Source organism: Puntigrus tetrazona, chromosome 11, assembly GCF_018831695.1.
Source record: "Puntigrus tetrazona isolate hp1 chromosome 11, ASM1883169v1, whole genome shotgun sequence".
Classification (NCBI taxonomy): domain Eukaryota; kingdom Metazoa; phylum Chordata; class Actinopteri; order Cypriniformes; family Cyprinidae; genus Puntigrus; species Puntigrus tetrazona.
Window position 1 is genome coordinate 16,888,345 of NC_056709.1, and position 22,494 is coordinate 16,910,838.

A 22,494-nucleotide genomic window follows, 5' to 3' on the forward strand; every position below is an offset into this window, starting at 1 on the left:
TGGCGAGAAGGATTTAAACGGAAACCTGTGGAGCAACTCACATACATTCGACCCGGAACTTTCTCGCCAACTATATATATATATATATATATATATATATATATATATATATATATATATATATATATATATATATATATATATATATCGTCGAGTGTATATATATTAATAAAATTTTGAGTTGTGGGTCACGTGCCTTGAGCTGTCGCTGATGTATTTTTTGTGGCGCTAAAACCCTGATAACGGTTCGTTCAAACCGTGTCGGAAAGTTTGTATTTGGTAGTTTAACCAAATCTTAACTAGTAGTAGGACGCTAATTAAAAAACTAAAATGAAAAGTTTTTTAATGTGCCATTGCGTTATTTGGGAGGTCAACGAGAAAAGAGAAAACATGTCGCATGCGATATATATAAAATCATTCTATCATTCATTCAAGCCAGTTTTGTCAAGCATAACATGAATAGTGCTGTTACGCCCTCTCTAGTGCAACTAGCCATTATCATGGTTTGATTACAATTTATCAATTGAACTAAACAGAATACCCATCGTTAACCATCTTTTAAAGTCACAATGCTCAAAATGATGGATCACAAAATGACTTTCCCATTGATTACCAAGCATTTGAAGATCAATATCCACTTCTGCGCCCAGTCTAGCTTTGCAGTTCCCATCAAATTTTATGCACAGAACGCATGAGTAACACAATTGACCTTGCGATGTTATAACGGCTCAATAGTTTTAGATGGTATCGTATCAGAAAAAAAGCTGATAAATGAGAGCTAACTGCAAAAAGATCAATGTATATATGTGGATAGAAAGAGTAAAGACTACTAGAAAAGGTGTAATTTAGAAAATGTAATGTGTAATTTGAAAAAATAAATCCCAAGAGATACAGAAAGCACAATATATTTTATTGAATTTATTGTCATGATGTTTTACACATTTTTTTGTATAGTTATAATATTGAGTTTAGCAGTGCCAAAATATAAACACCCAATGTTTTTTTTTTTTTTTTTTTTTATCTCATATCTTTAACATTTAATCAATTCCTGATTTTTTTTTCCATTGTAACAAAAATGAAAGCATGTAGTACATGTATATAAAAGACAACAAAAAAAAAAAACTACAGTCCAACAACAAGATTCCTGTGCCCATCTATATTAATTACAGGTAATACTTTTAAGGACCTGCCTTGACTGTGTTTTCTTTTCTTTTTTTCCTAACAACAGAAAACCAGAGTAATAAATTTTTGACTAAATGTACAATTGTTAATATCCATGGGCACAAGGAGCACCTTAAACAGAAGGCAAAGGGGACTGCATATAGTGCTGCAAGACTGGCCAGTTGTTCCTGTAGATCTTCTTGCATGCTTGACAACTAATCGACTCTTTCCCCTTTGCTCTGTGGAGATTTTTAAAAACTTTGAATGTTTTTGTCCACAAGAACCGAAGCAACACCGATCTCTGATGGGTATTAGGAATGCAGACAAGGATCCTCAGAACTAAAAACAAAGACATAAAAACAGTCGAATTAAAAAAACGGGACATTTTCCACTCATTGAAACATGTGATATAAATGCAACATCTCAAACATACATTCTTAAGGAATTCCTCTGCGACAATTCGGGCCCGAGCGTTGACCGACAGCTTCATCTCGCTGATCTCCTTGTCGATCTCCTCCATGAAATGGATAACAAAGTCCACCAGCTTGTGTTTGTACATCTGTTCTGTGTGGAAGTTGGTAATGAGGAAGCTGATGTCATAGCCCTGAAAAGCACAAAAGAGGAAATAAGAAAACATGTGAGTCTTGTTAACAGCTTAGATACTTCACATCACTCAGCAATCCGTTTGGAGTTTTAAGACATAAAAGCACATGAACATTTTTGTTTTCTTTCACTCCTACATGACTCGCCCAAAAAAACCTGACATGCACGCTAGTGACGGGTGCTTTCGAAAACCTTTGAAACTTCTGCTAATCTTTTTTTTTTTGGTTCGAACCAGCGATTTGAAGCAAACTGCCGAAATCTCATGATTTCAGTAAATGAGGCTTTGTTACATCCTGACTGTAATTTTACAAATTTACAGACATAGCACATCTGTATAATAAACAGAAAGAGCTGTAGTGATCAGCCTCCAATTAACCTTATTAACCAAGCCCTCGATAAAACAAACAAAACACTACAAAGTAACACATTATACATGCAAATTAATATTGAATGGTATTAGATCATTTGTTAATTGCATTTTGTTGATTACCCTGTTAATAAAACATTTTCATTTGGTTTGTAAAGGGTCATCTTATGCATGTGTTGGTTGTGTTTTCATCGGCATTCACGCATGAGACCAGTGTGTGGTGTCTGGAATGCTTTGAACACAGAACTACTGTCACAGAGTAATCGATTTAGTCTCAAAAAGCTTTGTTCCCATTACTAATATGAATGACATACTTCTGTATTACTTGTTTCTTGTATTTTTGTTCCCCATAAAAGGAGCTCACCTCAACAGGTTTCCTCCGCAGGATGAAAAAGTTCTCCTTTCGCATCATCATGAACCTCATAAATTTATGGCACAGGATCTTCTCAATCTCATCAGCCTGAGAGAGAACCGTTAATATCTTTAGAAGATGACAGCAAAAGGAGCACAGGGATCTTGTGCAGATTATCTCGAATTTCCTACCTGTTTGACAGCGATGCTGACCCTGACTGAGTTTATGGACCCTTCAATCAGGACCTTCTCCTTCTCATTGCGGCTTATGACCACAGGCTGCAAAAGAAGCTCTTTGCTGCTCCTGTATTTGAAGACATGCGTTGAGATATATATATATATACACACACACACATATATATAGGCTTCATGAGGTGATTTCCTCACCTAACTTCCACCTCAGGCTTGTTGTGTCTCTCGACCACCTGAGAGGAGAAGTTCTCCAGACACAGGGCTGCTTGAAGAGTGGCGCGCACCGCATTCAGATAAGGTCGCAATGTTGCCGTCTACATACAAAAAAGACCATTTAATTAAGTAACATGTCATTCCATAACCTAACAGCCCATATCATAATCATAAGCGCGCACACACAGAAACGTGATTGTCTGTGGGTGGGAGAGCAGCTTTGTGTTTTTTGGCCATTCCATTGAGCTCGTGTCAGTCATTTAGGTAAAGTGTCAATCAATGAATGCTCACTTATTGACAACTACTGGCTGTTTTAAATGAGTTAAACGTGCGCCAGCTATTAAACAATTTATATGTGCAGTGTAGTGTGTATTTAATGCTTTCAATCTGCCAAAAACAGGTTTTGCCTGTAAAATTACTGACGTTAGCCAGCTAGCATAGATCAAGATAGACTAACATCACTCGATCAAACAAAGCCCAAAACACTGCGGTTATCGCATGCAAATTGTTTACGCTAAGGCTGTTTGTTGAGCCATTTGATCGCTTGCACTATATATTAAAAAAAATCTAAGGAACTTCAAGAAATGTAAATCTCTTACCATTTTATATGAGGTCTGTGGAGGAAGACGGAAGTCCGCACGCCACGCCTGGAAATGAGAAAACACGCCTCCATTGCGTTCTCACATTCCCGTAATACACCTATTAGAAGTATATTAATGTTAATCATAAGCTCGTTATTTAAATACATACGAGTAAATGATAGAAAATTAAATATATTTTAATACAAACATAAGCTTTTAGGTTTTTATTTTACGCCCGTAAACTTACGACCGAAATATACAAAAACACCAAAGCAATCGTTATCATTTCACATCTATTCTTATATTTACGGTCAAGCCCAGTAGCAATCTTACCTTTATTCGCTTTTTCTTCCTTATATGGCAAATAACACGATGGGTCAAATACGCTGTAGTAAAAAATGTTATGATCTAAAAAATATCACTGAGATAAAATAATGCTTTAACTCTTTTGTGGTTTAAACAGCGCACGAGTCTCGAAAAAGAAATAATCTTTAATTATTCTGTTTGGACGCGCTTCAGCCAGGAATGTACCATTCTATGTGCTGCTATTTTGTGGATGATAAATGCCGAGAGGGCATTTACCAGATATGAAACGAGTTTGCAAATAGTACATAAATATCGCTCAAATTGTGTTAATAAAACACACGGTTTAAAGCTAATTTTATGCGTGTTCCTGTTTTTAAAACTTAAACGGCGATTTGTCTCCCCCTATTCTGAGGTAATGGTTTAGTCAGTAATGGATGCCCCTTCGTCGGAGGTAAACAATAATATTTTATGAATAAATGCCTTGTTTAAACTCATTTAGCGTTTTGTGTGGTGTTTTAACACATTGTTTAATTGTCGACACACGTCTTTTAATTGCAAGTAATATACATATGTATCGATAAAATGTAAGAGCCGGTTGTCTGTGTTTTGAACAGCATGCAGCAAAATTAGCATGTAACGTTAGCCGTTAGCTTACAGTGGCTGTTTATTATCACACACTGGTATCATATATAGACGTCAGTATTACACAACAGAGTGAAAGAAATTACAGAGATGCAATGCATGCAAGATTTAAGTTTTCACATATAAAACCTTATGAATAACATCTTCAACAGTCCATCCATTCTAAATTTGCTTTCATTACCATGCTTTTACTATATGACACAACCCTGACTTTTGTATTACTCTTTTTTTCAGATATAGGTTCATGTTCACGAGAAGATGAGTGAACTGAAGGACTGTCCCCCATTGAAGTACTATGACTTCAAACCTGTGGACCATGTGAAAGTGTGTCCGCTACACACAGCAGTACTCAGCCGCTCAGAAGATGATGGCATTGGCATCGAAGAGCTGGACACGCTTCAGCTGGAGCTGGAAACACTCCTGTCCTCTGCGAGTCGACGTCTCAGGGCTCTGGAAGAACAGAGACAGGTGAGCAGCGTTTTTCTGTTTGTCTTTTTATCCCACTTACTGCCTAAAGTGTCTCATGTGAATTGTGTTTATTCTCTGAAACAGATCCTTACAGACTGGCAGGACAAAAAAGGGGATAAAAGGTTTCTGAAATTAGGGAAGGATCCAGATCTTGCAGCATCCTCTCGCCATTCTAAGCCCAAAAAACAGAAGCTCGATGGAAAAGGAAGTCATGGTCCCGGACCTGGGCCAGGTAGACCGAAGTCTAAGAACATACAGACCAAAGTCCAGGACTTTGAATTTGAAGTCGACCCCCAAGATATACCCCGCAACCCTAAAAATGATGCTCCCAACAGGTTTGTTTGTTTAAAATTAAGATGCATAATGTACATTTATTGGAATAAGCAGATACAAGATACAGATCAGGTTTTGCCATTATTTTCCCAACAGAAACCCTAGATATTGCATTGTTGTGTATTGATAATTGAAACATCAATTTCATTTAATGCTTTATTGATTCCAGAGGTGACAAGTTATGAGTATTTAGTCAAAGATTTAATACAGGTCAAATATTATTAAAACACAGATCAATGCCTTACATTTGATTCAGCAAATAAATGCATTAAATTGATAAAATGTAAAATTTAAAGACATTTATGTAACAAAAATCTTAAAAAAAAATGTTTCTTTTAAATTTTCTGTTTTACTAAACATATCTTGTTTTCTGCGGAAATATCAATAAATGTAACATAATAATTATAATTATTTATATTTAATTATTAATAATAATTATAATTATTATTAATATAAAGTGATTAGACATTACTACATAAAAACATAACAATATTATTAATGCACAGCTGTTTTCAACATTGATAATAATAATAAATGAATTGTGTGGCCCTTAAACTAGTATTGAAGTAATGGCTGTTAATATTCAGCTTTGCTATTACAGGAATAAATTTTAACATACAGATGCATCAAAAAAATATATATATATCATTAGTTTTGTTGTAGCTTATGTAAAAATGTCAAACATTTATATATTCAAAATTGTAATATTTTACAGTATTATTAAACCTTGTATCACTGTATTGTAGTTTTGATCAAGACTTTTTAATAGTAGCGTATCTAGTAATTTTTGGTTATATACGTGTGTAAAACAGATTCTGGGCCTCGGTGGAGCCTTACTGTGCAGACATCACAAATGAAGAGATCAGAGTTCTGGAAGAGCTGCTCAAACCCCCTGATGATGAAGCTGAATACTACAAGGTAAAGATCTTTTAGAAACCAGTTCCTGCTCTACGTTAATGCTGCTTCCTTCAACTGATTCTGTGTTCAGTGAAATGCGTGTTTTATGGCTTTTGTGTTGGTTGTTCACTTCTGAGCACTGACTGTTGGTTTTCTTTGCAGATCCCAGCTCTCGGAAAGCATTATTCCCAACGCTGGGCTCAAGAGGACTTGTTAGAAGAGCAAAGAGAGGGGCGAGAGCCAACGACAAGAAAAAAGCATGATGGGTCCTCTTTGAATTGGATGCTAAAGGTAATGGTGTCATTTAAGATGCGATTCCAGTTGCAACATTGTCATTCCTTGTCTTTAATCTGTTGCTTTTATCTTCTTCTGCTCTGGTTTGTGCAGATGTAGATGCCTTACTTAAGAAATCAGAGTCTCAGCATGAACCTCCAGAGGACGGCTGTCCTTTTGGCCCTCTTTACTCAGCGTCTTCTACAAGCACTTGTTGAGGTCAGTGACTCATGATTTGCTAAAATAAATATGTGTGTTGTGCAATATTTAGTCAGTTCAGCTTATGTTTTAGTCATATCTTTTTTTTCAACTATGTAGGAAAACATCATATCCCCTATGGAGGATTCCCCCATTCCAGACATTCCAGGGAAGGATGATGGGGCCGGGACATCGCCTCGTAGCCAGGGTAAAGCCTTCAGGTAAATGTTTTATTTCATGATTTATTCAGTTAATGATGTTTACCGGTTTATTTAGGAAATATGTATTTATATGTGTATGTGTGTGTGTGTAAGAGATATATATATATATATATATATATATATATATATATATATATATATATATATATATATATATATATATATATATATATATATACATATGTCTTTGATTAATAGAAAGTTTAATATTACTGCACTTTACTTTTTAAATATTTTGTACAAAATCTTTACCTTCACTGTCATGTTTACTTTTTGATAATTTTAATGTATGTAAATAATAGTATCATTATTAAAGCACACACTGAAACACAAGTTATTACATTGTAAAAGCGAGTTTACTGAAATATCCCTTTTTAGCTAAATTAGCATTCATTCTCTATCTTTTACTCTTTATAGTCAGCATGAATCAGCACTTAAAGCTCATTTTACTTCTGAAATGTGATCCATTTTGACTGAAACTGAGTATTCGCCGGGGAGAAACATGCATTTTATCCATCAGGAGCGAATGGTGCTATACTAGAATATATCTGAAAACTAGATCTCTTTCAAATAGTAATTATGTACATCAATGAAGCAAAGACGCCATTTTCTCTTGTTCTGCTGGTCCCAGTGTGCCTCACACACGCTCTCTGGAAGCTCGTATAAGAGAGGAGCTGGTGTCTCAGGGGCTGCTGGACTCCGATGAGAGACAAGGCGTCGGAGGAGAGTCTGAAGACGAGGTGCTGGCGAGCTGCAGAAAAGACAGGCCGAACTCAAAGCGCTAACCGCTCACAACCGCTCGCGCAAGCAGGAGCTGCTCAAGTGAGTATCAGCCAAAGAGCCTCAGATCCAGATCAAAACCGCTGTCAGCACAAGACAAAGACTAGCTTGTGAAAATAAGAGTTAGAGGGAGCAGTCTGATCTGACACGTCATGATTTACTTTCTGTATTTTTACTTGGATCACAGCTTCGAGAGCTGCGTTAAAGCGGTCAAGTGTGTATTTTTAGATGTCTTTATTTTTTTTACGTGCTTTGTTGAAATACCGGTATTGATGTGAGATCAGGATAATCGCCCTTCACTCTTCACCCTGTTCTTGCAGGTTGGCACGGGAAGAAATGCGAAAGCAGGAGCTTCGCCAGCGAGTTCGAGTGGCTGATAACGAGGTCATGGAGGCGTTCCGTCGCATCATGGCCGCCAGGCAAAAGAAACGCACTCCAACGAAAAAGGAGAAAGATCAGGCTTGGAAAGCTTTGAAAGAGAGAGAAAGCATTCTCAAACTCTTAGATGGATGAATATGACCGGCAGCTATAATGTGGTGTGTTTTCTTTAATATGTTTGTTGGTTATGGACGCTTCACAAAGACAACTCGAAGAACACGTTAAACAAACATTTAATATAATGTTCATATTTTTGGTTACTCTCCATACAAAGTAAGACCTGATAATAAAGGTGTTTGACACTATAGGTTTCAAGTGCCACTGACTTGACACTGTTGATGCCAGAAGTATAAGTTTACTTTTTTTTTTTGCCTTTTATGTATAGTTTCCAAATGCAGCTGATTAACGGTGGATTGATATTGTTAAAGGAATAGTTCACCCAAAACTGAAACACTTGTTCATGTCTTTCTGAACCTGATTTTCTTCTGCGGAAAATATAAAAGAATGTATTTTGCAGAACGTTGGTAACCAAACAGTTTTGGGGTACTTCTTGTATTTTAGGAAAGCCATACAGGAACAACATGGGGGCGAGGAAATTGCAACATTTTAGTTATTGGGTGAATCGTTTCTTTAAATCTTTTGTCATAGCTATGGTAGCATTTTTGTTACTACGCAGCAGGAACGCTGTATTTTCAGTTTTTGTATGGTTAAAAGAAAATAAAGCTTTTATTAAGGTATTGCGCACAGAAATATTGGGTTTGTGAATTCATATGCTGTTGAATTTAGTTGTACGTGTCTGGTATTTTGTAAACCACTTATAAACCATCACATTACGGTTGCATGTATGTGTGTGTGTTTGAAAATAAAACTAAATTTTGTTTAATCACTTCTCTAGTGTTCTTTATGCAAAGCTTTGAGTTATGACAGGTTGTTCTAACAGAGGGCGCTGTTCGTGTTTACACACTTCAGTGAACGGTACCGTCGTTGCTCTCTCAGCTCTTACATCTTCAAAATAAGGACTTTTTACGCTGGTAGGAACGTGTTTTACTTTATTTGTCGGTGCATCTGTATCTAGTTTGCCAGTTTACGAAGATGCAAACCGGGTGTGTGCTGAAACCGTTGCATGCAACTACTGTAACGTTAGCGGTGCAGCCGTTTGACCTGTGAAAATAAGCTTTGAGGTGAAATTCTGAGGTAAAATTCTACAGAGTTAAAGCGAGGACACCGATGAAACTGTGATGCTGCTCAAGCTTTAATGACCTGACAGCTACAATTCTTCGAAAGAATCGTTCATGTAAGTCGGTTCTTGATAAAATGGTAGAACCCATTCATGAGGTGGACTGTCTTCTCACATGCCTGATATCTAATAAATAATTAACTGAGAGATTTTTGGCAACGATAATAAAAGCATGGAACTTTCATAGCCAAGGCATTAGACCATTTCCTTGAACGTCAGAAACCGCGCTATGACGTTTTACGTAACGACGCAAAAGAATCACTGAATCGCTTTTTTCGAACCGATTCACAGAGCTGCAATAAGTGCATTTACAAGTGGTTCGATGGCTATAGTAAACGTTTTCCAGCAGTTTGAACATAACCAAAGAATTAACCATAACTAAGAACCGAAAAAAATTGAATGCTAAAATGGACTAGTTACAAAAAAGAAAATGTCCAGATTTGTATAGCAGCATCTATATGCATTTAAGCACTGAACAGATTCTGAAGTTTTTTGCATGATATAGTGATTTTGCTATTTTTCTGGATTTTTTTTAAATTTTAAATAATAAAGGTAAGTCACCTATTACTGTTTTAAAATAATTACAAATTGTAAACAAATTTTTGTGTATATTTATGAATAAAGAATGTATCAGATTGAAAAATCTGCATAATTATTACAGAAAAACATTCGCTACACAAATAATTGCAAATTTCAGGGTCTGTGTGGTTTTTAGCAAAAAATGCCACATTGCATTAAATATTAATTTAAAGCATGATGTAAATGTATTGTTTAATTTGTAGTGACGTCGTACAGGTTTGGCACATGCCAGAATGTGCGGGAGAACGGCTTGCACACTTGTGCCGAATGAGCTCAGTCGTGCTGCTCACTATCGAGACAGGGCGGGACGGCGATGCAAGCCCCTATGGAAGGATGGAGACACTGACAAATACCGCCCATCATACAACAAGAGTCCTCAGTCCTTCAGCCCTGTACTGCTGTCCAACAGACACTTCAACAAGGCACGTCAAACACAACATATGAAACGTTTGTCCCCGATGAACGGCTGTTTAATGAAGCGCTTTTTGCAGGACGCCCCGGTAGATGAGTGTGTGTTGGCAGCGATGCGCTGGGGTCTCGTCCCGGCGTGGTTCAGAGAGAACGACCCCAGTAAGATGCAGTACAACACTTCTAACTGTCGCAGCGAGAGTCTGCTAGAAAAGAAGTCTTATAAGGTACGTGAGACACCACATTCGTTCGCATGGGTAGCCCTGCACACAATGAAATTCTCGTAAATTTTTGTTTCATAGGGTATTTGGATTTTAACCACTGAAGACAGACCTTAGGATATATATATATAATGAAAAAAAAGTGGATGACGTTTTCCTATTTTTTTATATCACTTAAATATGAAATCTGAATAAATGCATATTTTCCAATAAATATTATGGCCTTGTTTCACTGACAGGGCCAACATTTGGCCATAATTAAATTATAACATTAAGTAATGTTGTAGAAATGTGCCTCATAAAAAAATTACTTGTATGCATCTCAGTGCTGATATATTGTAAGGTGTTCTTTCAGTTAAGACAGCTCAGACTTACATTTTAGTTTAAGACTAGGCTTAAGCCTTATCTGTGAAACTGGGTATATATATATATATATATATATATATATATATATATATATATATATATATATATATGAAAAAAGGCACTGTGGCACTCTATTATGTATTAAACATCAAATATTTACTAATTCTGTGGACAGACATTTGAATTGTTGCTGAAAACTCATTGTACAGGATCCTCTTCTGAAAGGACAGCGCTGTGTCATTCTAGCCGATGGCTTCTATGAATGGAGGCGAACGGAGAAAGAGAAGCAGCCTTTCTTCATTTACTTCCCTCAGAGTCAAGGAGGTCAAGTGCCTAGTCAACAGAATACACAGAAAACAAAAAGTGACCAAAGTTTGGACCTAGAAGAGGTTAGCCTGAGTCAGATAGTCTTAAGAAGTAAGTATGTTAACTTATGCCAGTCTTATACTCACTTGTTCATTCCTTCACTTGTCTACAGAGTGATCAGGACGGCAGTGACTGGACAGGGTGGCGTCTGCTGACAATAGCAGGGCTCTTTGACTCCTGGACTCCTCCTTGTGGTGGAGAGACGTTGTATACTTACACTGTTATTACTGTGGACTCCTCTTCAAATCTTCAAAGCATCCATGACAGGTTGAGTGTATATATATATATATATATATATATATATATATATATATATATATATATATATATATATATATATGATTCATGTAGTTTTCACAGAGTCATACAACCTTTTGTAAAAGTTGAACCTTGAGTTAATGTATTGTGTAACAGGATGCCGGCTGCTGTGCTGGACGGGGAGGATGAGGTAAGGCGGTGGTTGGACTTTGGAGAAGTGAAGTCCCTGGAAGCAATGAAATTACTACAGCCAAAGTCCTCCTTGACCTTTCACCCGTCTCCTCATTGGTCAACAATTCCCGCAACAACTCTCCAGAGTGTCTGCAACCTGTAGACCCCACAGTTAAGAAGGTGAAACATTTGGTAATGTTTTAGAAAACAGATGCACTTAAAACTATTTTTACACAAATGTGTCCTCTATTATTCAGTTAAATATTATGTCTTAAAATATTTGAATATATTTAAAATGCAATTTATGTGATGGAAAGTATGAATGTTCTGCAGCCTTTACTCTTCTTGATTCTTTGATGAGTAGTAAGTAGTGAGGAACAGCATTTATTTATAATATAAATACTTTTTAACATTATAAATAACTTTACCATTGCTTTTGATAAATTTAATGCGTCTAAATTAATTTTCTTTTACCCAATATATATCTATATATCTATATCTATCTATCTATATCTATATATATATATATAATTACCCCAAATCTTTGGATGGTACTTTGTATACATTTTTATAATGAATTTTCATAGTTTAGGATTTATATTCTGGGTCAGGAACAATAATAAATTCAATGTATACATTACAGACTTATGAAAAGTTTACCAAGATCACAAATTATTAAAACCTTTGACATATGAATGTGAACTTAAAATTCTTTGAAGTTTAAATACTGAGGTCCCACCTTATGCCCTGTCCAGACTGTTCAACCTACAGCTAGCAGTAAAATGATGATGAGCTGGCTGAAAACTGCCTCGCCCACTAAGAGGAAGAATCCTGATGAAGACACTTCAGCTAAAACACCTGAAGGGAAGCCTGGAGCAGAGAAGCAAAGCAAGCCGGCTGGGCCTCTCCAGCAGTGGCTGCTGGGGTCTGGATCCAACAAAAAGCCAAGAACTTCTTCAGAATGACCAGAAGACAGAAAATGCACCTTGACATGCCTAAAAATGTTTGGTTGTTCACCCAAAACTGAAAAAATGTTTTCACACGCAGGCCGTTCAAGATGTACAGTATATGATGTTTTTTCACCAAAACAGAAATTTAGCATTTTATCACTTGCTCACCAGTGGATCCTGTGGGTGCCATCAGATAAAAACATCACAATAATCCATACAGTTAAAGTGAATAATTGAATTGAATAATTTCTCGTGAATTGAAAAACTGCGTTTGTTAAAAAACAAATGAACTTTTGATGAGACATCTTAACTTTAAACTATCACTTCTGGCCAAAACAGTAATCTGCAATAAGGCTCCACGAGTGGAAAACCCCCAAAAACCCCTCTCACATAAAAACCCATCATTATAATCATTTAGAACAGTTTTTTCTTGTTAACAGTGCTTGATCTGTGCTTTTTTTTTCTCTCCTGATTCGAAGATGACTTTCAACAGAGAAAGCAGTGTTATTGATAGAGGACTTTTATTTCATCCAGCAGCAATATTTTGGTGTTACAATTTAGTTTATTACAAACGTGCAGCTTTTCACTTCAATTGACGGACTGGAGACATGTGACAGATCCCTTGCGCTGCAGAGGATCCTTTGATGAGCAAGCAAAACCTTTGAGAATCTGTTCTTTCGTTGAAGAACAAACTCGTCAGTTTCGTAAATGCCTCCTTTAAGACAGCTCATTCGTCAAGCGTTCAATGTGTAGTAGTGCGTGTTGTTCCTTTTACATGCTGAAAATAAATGTTCGTGTGACTTCTAATAGTTGATTTCATTCGTCCGTTTCAAAGAGTGCCAGTACACTCCTTAAAAACACCGTTCAGCAAACACACAAAATACCACAGTTTTATTCAACAACTTAATTTTATTTCCGTTACTTCGAAATACATTTATCTTGAACAATGTATATGCTGTGCATTTTGTTTCATTAAATGTCATGAACAATTCAGTTTTCCCCCAATGTTGTCTAGCTGTGTTTATTTGAATATAATGCAACAGATAATAATAATTACAATAATAAAGAACAAACAGACAGGAAAAGATCCAAGTGATACTGAGCACTTAAATTCTCTACCGTCCTGAGCTACTGGTAGAGTCCGGGCAAGATATGAAAAAAAAAAAAAAAAAAAAAAAGACGAGATCGTCTACGCCACTATTTTGTTCATGGCAGACTCGCTGTGATTCGGTCATGCTGACATAAGGATTGACGATAAAAAAATACATAGAAATACTAATTGTCATAATAGTAGATCATTTAGACGTAATATCTAAGCTTCCCGTCATGTAGTTTGCTATTCATATTTTCCTGTTCCATATTGAGGATTAATTGACTGCAGTTCTCAGATGTAACAGCGGGGGCAGTGTTGGACCTCCAGTGCTTCGCGACTTCACAAACCGAGGAGCGTTTTCAGGTTCACGACTTTAAGATGCAAATGTAGCATGCTTTACGTCAGGCCGCCATTTTAATTCAAGCACATCGATGAAGCAGTCGGGCATTTATGGTACCAACGTACGGCTCTGACACACCCCCTCCCGTCTTTCAGCGTTCACGTCAAACGTATTCCGACTGCACCGCGGGACTGGATCGTAAAAAAAAGTCTCAAGAGCCATTCAAGTGTTGTGAAGAGTTTCAGTAGGAGTTTTTACGCGGGTGAAACGACGGTTCTGCGGAACCGGTGCGAGGTGTCGGGGATTCGTGTTCGAAAACGGATGTCGGGTTGAGCCTCTTGTGGGTGTGTGTGTGTGTGTGTGTGTGTCTAAGGCTGTGAATGAGAACTGTGTAGGATGCTGGATGAGAGGAAGTCTGCTCGTCTACAAAGGCCAGTGATTATATCGAGTAAAGGGGAGGGAAGGAGATAAAGGAGAACAGGGGTGAAAGAAAGAACGCAAGAGAGAGAGGGAGTGAGGCAGAGACAAGGCCAGAGAGGCTGAGGGTGAAACATTGCGCCCCCTGGAGGTCCTCAGCAGCTACAAGTCTCTGCTGATGGCTTGGCTCTATCGTTCCGGTCTAGTTTAATTGGCTCAGGGAACTCGTTGTATAACTCCACTTCGGTTTCCTACAAAATAATAATAAACAAAAAGGGCACAGATAAGTCCAAAGTATACTTTTAGGCGCAAACATTAAGCATATGTATTATATTCCATTTCATAGAAACATAAGCAGATGCGAACTAGAGCTAGAACTTCGCAATATAAACTGCAAAAACAAAAAAAAAGAAAATTTTTCACTCTTTTCTATTTTGTTTTTAATTTCATGGCAGGGGAAAAAAATTAATTTGCGAAAAACTTAAAAAGGAGTGTAAGATGTAAACTTGCAACTGCAGAAAAAAATGGATCGTGAAATGTAAACTCAGAATTTAGATTAAAAAAATTACAAGAAAGAATTGCAATGGAATTTTTTTTTAATTGATGGCAAAACAAGTTTTAAACTGGAACTTGTACCTCTTAACACAATGTTTTGATATTACCATCTACAGTAGTTTATTGTTGTTCTGTCTCACTGATTTCATTTTGACTAAGAAGCTACAGGCTCAGCTACGCCGAGCATCTTATATGCGCAATTAATTAAAAAATTTGCATCAAGCACATGGCTCATAAACATACTTTGCGCTTCATCGCTTAAGTTTTCACACCTAAAGCAGCACGTGTTTCAGCAAACGTACCTGTTTGAGTGCATTGCGCGCGATGGTCTGGAAAGCCTGCTCTACATTGATGGCCTCCTTTGCACTGGTCTCAAAATATGGGATGTTGTTCTTACTCTGACACCAAGCCTGTGCCCGTTTGGTTGTTACCTGAGGGTAAAAATATATGAAAGAAGCAAAATGTGAAATTCTCAGAGACTGAGATTAAAGGTCATAGGAGCATGATTCTATTTAACAAACAGAAAGTGTGTTCGCAAAAGTCTTCATCTTGAAACCAGATATCAAGAATCCATTAAATTGATCAAAGTGAGAGTCTTTTAAATATTTCTCTATTATTATTAGAATTTTTTTTTTTAACTTTCAGAAAATAAATCGATTTCATAAAAAAATTCAATAAAACACACACACACACACACACACACACACACACACACACACACACACACACACACACACACACACACACAAAGGAACTACCTTTTAAAATATAAAAAATAAGTTTTTAATATTTTAAATTTTTACTGTATTTACTGTATTTTAGATCAATTCAGTCTAGATGAGCATAAGAGACTTCTTTCAGAAACAATTTCCAGTTATCCTAGTTTTGATTTTTATGCCTGCTAGATAAAAATTAAAATAAAAAGTCTTCTCACAAGTTATTTGAGGCGTCATTCACTGAAAGCTAAGAGGTTTAAACACTTTACATGCGTATGGAGAGAGTGCAGCTGGTCCTAAATTAGCTCCCTTGGCCTCTTAGAATGTGACATGATCTTGAAACATATTCTGTACACACTTCTACATGAGCAGGGGTCAATGACATGATAACTTTTTTTAAAGCAATCTATTCGTTTATGTGAAAGGGGCTACTGCGGGTACGATTTTTAGCTTTTGGTGCATTTTTGAACACTGGTAAATCACCGGTACATTACCGTTAAGAGATCGTGTTTGAACAGGACCTTTTCAAAAATACCAGCGAATTCTTTCCGTTATGAGACGTTGTAACATTACCAGGAAATTTTTCAGAACGAGATAACTGATATGAGCACATTTAAGTTCAGAACACTACTCTGGGCCAATCAAACATTGATGATGCGTTTACTACACACACACACACACACACACACACACACACACACACACACACACACACACACACACACACACACACACACACACACACACACACGCTTGGTTTGAGGTTATGTAATACCACGTCTCTGGGCCAAAATCTGCTGCATTAATGTGAATGTTTGACACAAAAATGAAAATATGAACAGAAACACTTTCTGCCTATAGCCTTGCACGCATACAAACAACACAGAGATGCTGCCATTAAAGAGGTATGTTCTGGTTAATGATTTCCCAGAATCGACCAGTATTTTGAAACCGATGTGTAAATGGTGCTTTACTGCTAAAAACATGTAACGCTATTGCCTGTGTGAACAACACAGTTTTGTATTTACCAGTAAAGTTGTTCTGATCATTTTACAGCAATTGGCTGGTATTACCGTGTGAAATCATCATTACATAATGATTATGTATTAATTTATTTTATGTAAAACATGGTGAGGGTGATACAACGGCTTTAATATCCCTGGTGAAAAAAAAACTATAAGAAAATGTAATGGATTTATTGGTTATAAAGGAAATTGTATTGGGTTTAAATGAAAAGTATAATGGCTTCTACTGGTATGTGACGGATCGTATTGGTGGAACATTAAATATTATTGGTAAAAACGCCCAAAACACACTGCAAAAGGAATTTTGTTATGTTTTTACTGGAAAAAGTTAATGGTTCATAATAGTATTTTAATGGAAACCATTAGAATTTTTGTGATGGTTACTTTTGGGCTTCTGTTGTTTTTTTAGCAGGGATGATAAAGAAGAAAAACTAACTATTTGAGAACCTCATTAAAAGAAAACAATAAAGGGTTAGTCTACCCCAAATAAACGAAAATCTTGTCATTAGTCACTTACCCTCATGTTTGTCTTCAAAGCAAGTGTAAGATATTCTGGATGAAACTGGGAGGCTTGTGACTGTCCCACTGAACTGCCAAGAAATAAACTGTCAAGGCCCAGAAAAGTATGAAAGATTCTTATAAATAGTCATCAGCGGGTTCAACTGTAACGTTACGATGCAACAAAAATACTTTTTGTACGGAAGGAAACCACACGCTGAACCACTGATGGCAGATGGACCATTCTGTTGATGTCTTTCATACTTTTCTGGACCTTGACAGTGTTTTTACCTGGCAGTCACAAGCCTTCCAGTTTTCATCTAAAACATCTTAAATTGTATTCTGAGGATGAAATAAGTTTTATCGGTTTGCAACGACCTTTTGAGAAATGTTCATTTTTGGGGTGGAGTAACCCTAAAATCAGTACACCCCTTATTTTACAAAATGGCTTTAACGGTAACGAAAACAATCAAATTAAAGCCATGCTAAAATACCAGTATAAAATCTCGATGTACACTGCACCCACCTGCCTATTCTCCAGATCGATTTTGTTGCCCAGCACCACAAAGGGGAAGTTCTCTGGGTCGCGCGGGCTGGCCTGGATGAGAAACTCGTCCCTCCAGCTGTCCAGCGTCTTGAAGGTGTTTGGGGCAGTGACGTCCCAACACCAGCACGCAGCAGTCAGCACCGCGATAGAAAGCCACACCCAGAGACTGGAAGCGCTCTTGACCCGCCGTGTCCCCAAATCTGAATGATACCACACACACAACACTCTCTGTCAGGCTGCATTATAAAACCTATTCAAAAACATACACTGGTTTTGTTCCTCGGGAGAAATAAAACATCAGTTAGGGTGAGTAATTATGACAGAAATAATATTTTTTGGGTGAATTACATCCTTTAAAACCTTCTCACAGTCCGTAAAAGGAAAAATGTAATGCTAGTTGAAGTAATTAGATGACAGGCATTGGTATGGGGAAAGAAAGAAAAATGTTTTAGATGCTTTCATTTTTTATTTCAAAGCATCACATGCTTTTAGAAAAATAACCGGTCATCTTTACCTGCATTGTGACAAGTCGGTCATCAACCATCACTTCTTTTGTCAAGAAATCTGCTCCTATAGTAGCTTTGTACTGATTACTGAACTTCTTATTCACATACTGGTTCATCAGAGATGTCTTGCCAACCCTGTTGAGACAAAACAACGTTTAAACCGGCACCTGGCAGGAGAGAGAAAAAAAAAAAAAAAAAAAAAAAGAAAGAAAAACAGGAGAACCAACAAGTCTATTTGTGTCTGTGCAAAACTATGAGTCATATGAAAAACATTCAACTCTACACACATTAATAATGCAGGCTATAACAAAATTTACATTCCCTTTATGAAACTGAAACTGCTTAAACATTTATATCCCACCCACAAACTTTCCCATCTGGAAAGCTCATGAGAGATTGTGAGGAAATGAAAGGCTTTTAGGAGGTTTTGTGTTTGGGTGGTTGGCATGACACAACATATAAATGCCCAGTGTGTCGTGAATCATCTAAACATAAGTTTATACTGTAAGAAAACAGTGGACTGCTAGAGTGTAACAGTGTGTAGCTGGATGTTTTATAGATGTGTATTTATAGTGCATGTTTAAACTATTTCTAGACACATTTCTATCTCTGTGGGACACAACCCTGCCTTCAATTAAAAGTGAATTAATGCAAAATATAAGTGTATGTATGCAAATAAAATAATAATAATAATAATAATAATAATAATAATATTATACACACACACACATATACATACATACATATATATATATTTTTTTCCTCAACTAAAATTTATGTTTTTTTTCCCCTCACAGTTCTTTATATTTATTTATATAATTTAATTCATACTTTACTGATAAAAATACCATGGAATCAATGACTACTGTCTACTGTTTGATTACCAATATTCTTCCAAATATATCCTTTTTTGTTCAACAGAAGAAAGAAACAACAGAAGGTTTGGAACAACTTGAAGAGGAGTAAATAATTTTCGTTTTTTGAGTGAACAATCCCTTTAAAAGGTAAATGAAAGTGGCGCTATCCCAGACTTCATTACAAGGGCGCTGAACGTGAAAACTCACCCCAGAGTCTCCGAGAATGATCACCTTCAGAAGAACTTTCTTCCTTGATGTCATAGTGTCACAGCTGGGAAGGAGAAAGCACAGAGCATGAAGCGAAGGTTTCAACATCACAACTCATATGAACATAAAGGAGAAGTGAAAGCCAAAACTGGTTGTACTTAAACGGGCCTATTTCAAGGACATGAAGACAGGACAGGAACCTTGCAGCATGTAGTAAGCTAACTACTATAGCTAAAAGCACAATCGCCCGTTTGACTGAACTTACACACTCTAAATGTGCTATAAAAGCCTTTTTTGTTTCAATGACAAAACCCATGATTCTGCTTGCAGTCTCACACAGGTCATGTGCGCTCTAACTACCAAAGTCACGAGAAATGCACTCTTACAGGCAAATGTTGCCTGCCTACCGTTAAACACACAGACTTCCCTTTTTAAGCGAAGGGCTTGAACACGCCATTCATAAACGCTTCTTCATTTGTCAATCAATACAGATCCACCGGCCGAGGTACTGCTCCGGGACAGTGAGGGCATGGATCACTGCTAAACATCAAAATCACAGCGTTGCACAGAATAGTACTTCCTGACAAACCACCACCTCCCAAAAAACTAGCCGCCATTAACAGAAGATGTTAGGTCATATAATATTTTTTAGCGCCAATACACAACATTTGAACGGCAGAGTCCTAAATTATGCACTTATTAAGTCATAATTGTTCCACATTATGGCTGATAAGCGTATTAAACCATATTAAAAGTCAGTGTTATTTTCTCTAAATAAATAAATACTAAAATTGTTGTTCTGCCTCCTTCAGGACACATACAAAATCAGTTATTTTAAATGGTAAAATTTAGGCATCGCTAATATATTAATTCACCGAATGAAAAATGGAAGTCTACATCAGATTAGCTAAAGTTACATCTAACCGCAGTGCTAATACTTTTTTTAAAATTTACGATAAACTTCGATAATGGCAAAGGTGACAGACAGACAGACAGACAGATAGATAGATAGATAGATAGATAGATAGATAGATAGATAGATAGATAGATAGATAGATAGATAGATAGATAGATAGATAGATAGACGTAAACTATGACAACTATGTCAATCGCAAATGTATAATATTTTAAAACATGTTGTACTGACACACCTTGCAAAATAGTAGCATGACATCACGATTTTAACCATAGCACAGTTTGATAAGGTCTCTTTGATAATATTTTTTCTCTTTCAGTAAATATCTCAAAAGCGTGAATCGTATCGCCTTCAAAAGGCACCACAGAGGATATCAAGACCACCTGTGACTCAAGCATTGTGTTTTCACTTGAACTTTGAAGGTCACTTATGTGACAGTTTAAAGACCGTGATAGCATATCAAAAAAACATAACACTGCTAGAATAAAAATGGTAAAGCGATACTAAACTTCTAATAATTAAAGCCCATTTTCGATCTCTAGGCTTATGCAAGAGCAAACAATAGTTTCAAAACTGGCAAAAAAAATCTGGATGCAAACATTTAGATTAAAAAAAACCTCTCTGCTTAAGTAAACCGTACGATATTACATCTAAACAATGTAAACCCATCTCTCCTGCTGCTCTATTGAGAGTCATATTGGGGTGAGATAGTGTGCCGTTTCAATGTTTAAAAATCAGTTTTAACATTAAACACTCCGTAAAAACCAAATGGCATATGATCATAGGCTCAGATGGTTTTTAAATCAGGCCATTTGAAACTTACAGACCTATTAGTACCTTTTAGCTGTTTATCTACATATTACGTAACTGGGCTAAAATCGGGCAGATAAAAATCAAACACAAGAGTGGATTATGTAATTAGTCCTTCGTTTAGTAGTGAAAACAGCATCTAACTGAAGTTGGGATATTAAGTTACAGTTTGAAACTCAGAACATCAGAAGGAAAGTCAGAACAGTAGGACAGTTTTTAGCAAGTCTGTGCAACGCCTAGGCTTTCGTGTCAAGTCATGGCAGTTTCTTTAGCTAAACAATTAGTACGTTACTAAACAACAGTGCAATCCACTGAACGCATTATACGTTTTTCCAGATTTAGATTTCGTTAACTTCAAATCAGGGTAAGGCAGATAAAAAGAACACAGAAATAATCTTGCAAAAATGCTTCTTTCTACACCCAAAATAGCACGAACGTGGAAATTCAACAGGCATTTCTCATTACTATGCTGATCCTACATGAAAGCTTAGCTTATGCTCGCTCACTGACACGCGTATTCACCTTTAAATAAGCGAGGTATCATAAAATGAACCTCAGGAATATAACAATTGCTTGATTTTCCTGGCTTACGCTTAACAGTCAATAAAAAAGATATCTGAACAATAAATGTAATGTAGTGTTTAACTTCAAGCAGCAGTAAATACTTAAAAGCTACAGTAAAAAAAACAAAAAACCTCTCATCATGGTTCAGTAGGATCCACAAGTGGACTCCACACAGACACCATAACTCAAAGTCACCTACCTGGAACACTCTCGGTCTCTTAAAAGGCATAATAGTAAATCACACTGTTTCTGTTGTACCACACGACTACTAAGAAAAGATGCAATTGCCAATAAACAGAGGAAATGCATAGAAAGAAAGGAAAACCCCAAAATAACCAGGATATTGAAAAACTGCTGATGATGTCTTTCCTCTGATCGTATTACGTTTCAACACCAGGGTTGAAACAGAGCAGTGCTGAAATGAAGTCATTTCACGTGCGACACATAAAATCACTATATAGTCTTTAAGCCTCTTTATGGTTCATCTTCATGACAGTTCGCCTGTGTCTCAAAACCTAACAAAGCCGACTGCAAGCATATCTGGGCATCAAAGGCATATGCAGCTTTTTTTTTTTTTTTTTTTTTTTATATTTTTTACTAGAAACATGACTCGGATGCCCAAAATGAATTCTGGCACACATTATAATCACATTGCCTAGCGTATTTAAAAACACATTAATTCATTAAGCAACGCAAAATGTTAGAAAATAAGACGTTTTATCATCACTACACCTTTAGTCAGGGCAGCGGCATATTTCATTTTTGACAGAAGTAAAAGCAAGGCTGTTAAGACAGAAGTACAGAGAGTTTAATGGAGTGTACAACAGCATACTGAACGCTGAGCTGATGAAATGTCTCCCTGAAAAAACGTTCAGTGGACTAAAGTCCATAAAACAGTTTTAAAAGTTGTGAAAATGAGACCT

The 22,494-nt window shown here is 36.6% G+C and overlaps 2 protein-coding genes and 2 pseudogenes across 2 annotated transcripts; 2 read left to right on the top strand and 2 right to left on the bottom strand.

Annotated features, from left to right (window-relative positions):
• Positions 1–1,245: 1,245 nt before the first annotated feature.
• On the bottom strand, positions 1,246–3,588 carry LOC122353589 (actin-related protein 2/3 complex subunit 4-like). Its single transcript, XM_043251397.1, has 6 exons — positions 3,487–3,588; positions 2,870–2,988; positions 2,675–2,786; positions 2,496–2,591; positions 1,595–1,765; positions 1,246–1,500 (listed from the first exon to the last, which is right to left on the bottom strand). The coding sequence occupies exons 1-6, from the start codon at positions 3,487–3,489 to the stop codon at positions 1,495–1,497; spliced, it is 507 nt and encodes a 168-aa protein (XP_043107332.1). The 5' UTR covers positions 3,490–3,588; the 3' UTR covers positions 1,246–1,494.
• Positions 3,589–4,071: 483 nt separating this feature from the next.
• Positions 4,072–8,847, top strand: LOC122353548 (annotated as a pseudogene).
• Positions 8,848–9,010: 163 nt separating this feature from the next.
• On the top strand, positions 9,011–12,605 carry LOC122354195 (abasic site processing protein HMCES-like). The gene is given in 8 exon segments (XM_043252309.1): positions 9,011–9,258; positions 9,997–10,202; positions 10,272–10,415; positions 10,985–11,164; positions 11,254–11,408; positions 11,556–11,674; positions 11,677–11,750; positions 12,326–12,605. Coding segments are annotated over 7 exon segments (1,071 nt in total). The 5' UTR covers positions 9,011–9,258; positions 9,997–10,013; the 3' UTR covers positions 12,536–12,605.
• A 1,491-nt stretch (positions 12,606–14,096) lies between these two features.
• On the bottom strand, positions 14,097–18,248 carry LOC122353781 (annotated as a pseudogene).
• Positions 18,249–22,494: the final 4,246 nt, after the last annotated feature.